The sequence below is a fragment of the Solanum pennellii genome, chromosome 5 (genome assembly GCF_001406875.1).
Source record: "Solanum pennellii chromosome 5, SPENNV200".
In the NCBI taxonomy this organism is placed as follows: Eukaryota; Viridiplantae; Streptophyta; class Magnoliopsida; order Solanales; family Solanaceae; genus Solanum; species Solanum pennellii.
The window spans coordinates 74,479,321-74,481,764 of NC_028641.1; the positions used below are offsets into that span (position 1 = coordinate 74,479,321).

The 2,444-nt window shown below is 26.8% G+C and overlaps 1 protein-coding gene across 1 annotated transcript in view; it reads right to left on the reverse strand.

Annotated features, from left to right (window-relative positions):
* LOC107018977 (peroxidase P7-like) overlaps positions 1-1,127 on the reverse strand; it is a 3,914-nt gene extending 2,787 nt beyond the window's left edge. Inside the window, exons 1-2 of the mRNA XM_015219569.1 lie at positions 841-1,127; positions 81-272 (exon numbers count right to left, since the gene is read on the reverse strand). Of these exons, the coding sequence (XP_015075055.1) occupies positions 81-272; positions 841-1,056 (408 nt within the window). The 5' untranslated portion in view covers positions 1,057-1,127. The remainder of the gene's footprint in view (positions 1-80; positions 273-840) is intronic.
* Positions 1,128-2,444: the final 1,317 nt, after the last annotated feature.

Below are 2,444 nucleotides of genomic sequence, written 5' to 3' on the forward strand. Positions count from 1 at the left end.
TATATATATATATATTTAGTTTAAAGTATACATTGTCCGCGAGTATCATAAATTAAAACTGGGGAGAAACTAGGACTTACAATAACAACAGAGTCCCGAGCAGTGACAGCTAAAATATCAGCACAAGAAACAATGCCGGGGCATGCTTTTTCTACAGCAGATTTGATGTTGTCAATGACTTCAAATCCTCTTACAGAATTCACATTTGGAGCAGCCCTTTTTTCTCCAGTAAAGCTTGATGTGTCATCAAGGAGTAGTGATCCATCACATCCCTAAAAGAAAAATTATTTGAGCAATAATTTAGATAACAAAAAAACAAAGGAGTAGGGGCTAACTAATTTTACTCGTTCAATATTGACCTAACATATTTCGAGGAGTAATAAACAAAATGACAATTTTACTAGTTATAACACTCTTTGAAACTTTGGAAAATTAACTATAGTTAATAATAATAATAATGAATAAAAAATTAAGTAATAATAAATCATCTCTTGACTTCGTGAATTTGACAACCAAAACTGAACATTTATTTTTAGTATAATAAACGAACGGAGTATTTTGGTAAGTACATATAATAAGAAATTAATCATACATGTGACCAGTTGATGAATAGTATATATGCCAAAGTTTCGCTAAGGATGTTAACTAAGATTCGATTTATATATATATAATATAATTTTTTCGATAGAAGTGTTATTCTAACATAACATTTTTTTTATTACAATGCAATAACCACCTTACTATACTAATGCATAAAAGGTTAGAGTCAAAACGAAGAAAATTTTATAAAATAATAAAAAAAATAGGAAATTTAATGAAAAACGATAAGGATTTTTTTACGTTAACAAAGCAATCATGGAAGAAAAGCCTAAGAAGCGAAGCGCCCATTCGAGTTTCCTTGTTGATAGCTGATTGAACTGTTGATTTTATTGTTTGATAAAGTTTAGGACATGATTTTGAGTAAAAATTAGTAGAAAGTTGTGCTGATGAACTTCCAATTAATAATGTCACAAGCAAAAATAAAAAAACCATAGTGTTATTTTTTGAAGAAGCCATAACAAAAGTTGACTAATATTTTAGAGAGTGGAAAATAATAAAAATAAAGAAGAATAAAGTGTGGTGTGCACAAGTTATTGAGAAATGTCTAAGTATTTATAGGGATTTTTTATTTTTTTTAGATTATTGGATAGAGAAATAAATTAATTAAGTTGGCTCAAGGTAATTGATTTGGGTAGGTTACCTAACATGAATTGATTTGCATGGCATTCCAAGTTTGAAAAAGTATTAATTAATTTATTATTTAATTAAAGAAAACAAACCAATAGTTAGTTATGATTAGTACTATATGAGTTCAAGTTCAATGCATTAATAATTAATATACAAAATATTTTTTTATAATTATCATGTAACTCATAATAGTACAATTAAAGTCTAGTTAATTATGATCATGTCACTTATATAATAGTACAGTTAAAATCTCCTTGTAGTGGTAACATTCGTTTGAAAATTTCGTAATTGTTATAGTGATTTGTTGTTATATATGTATTTCGAAAAAATTTCATCATTTCATTATAAGAAATAAAAGTATCTCAAGAAAATTAGTTAAATGATGTTGAGAATAAATGATCACATATTTCAATAGGATATCAAAGCAAACAACGATTTTAAGATTGAATCTCATCGCTGCTTATATCAAAAGAATTTCCACATCAACTATTTTATTTAGCTAAAATGTCTATATCATGCTTGATATGTATATCGAACTACAAGTGTTGTAAGTCAACTTACCAGCAAGATTAGTTGTGATCAAATGGTAAATACTTTTTTATTCTTAACCAAGAGGTCTCGCGGTTAAATCCCCTTTGTTAGGGGGCGTTTCACCCTCAATGCGGGACTTTCTAGTGCAAATCCTGATTTAATCAGACTTTAATGTGACTACCAGACACTATAACTTGATAATTAAATGATCAATAAAATTGAATAATATATATCATATTAACTTATAAATGTGTGAGGAAAAGTAGAAGAAATTGAGAAGTTAAATGAGTTATCCATTAGTTTGTCAAAGGTTGGGACCCAAATAAACACAATAATCTCATAATTTGGTGAAGACCAAAGACAATTAGTGGGGGAATAATTAAAGGTATAAATTGAGTTAATTGTGTTTTGTGTGGATAAAGAAACTACCTTTAGTTAAAAGTGTCTTAAGAATCTTTGAACTAGAAGATTAGCAAAGACAAGAAAAGATTGAACATAATCTCAAACAAGTTAAATTTTATTATAATAGTAACTTATTATTTATAATATAATAACTTACTATTTATTACTTACTCTTTCTATGATCCCTTTTCACTGCTGAAAAATGACATCTCTATATTTATAATAATTTAATTCTAAAGTATTCATCTTTTATATATATATATATATATATATATATATATATA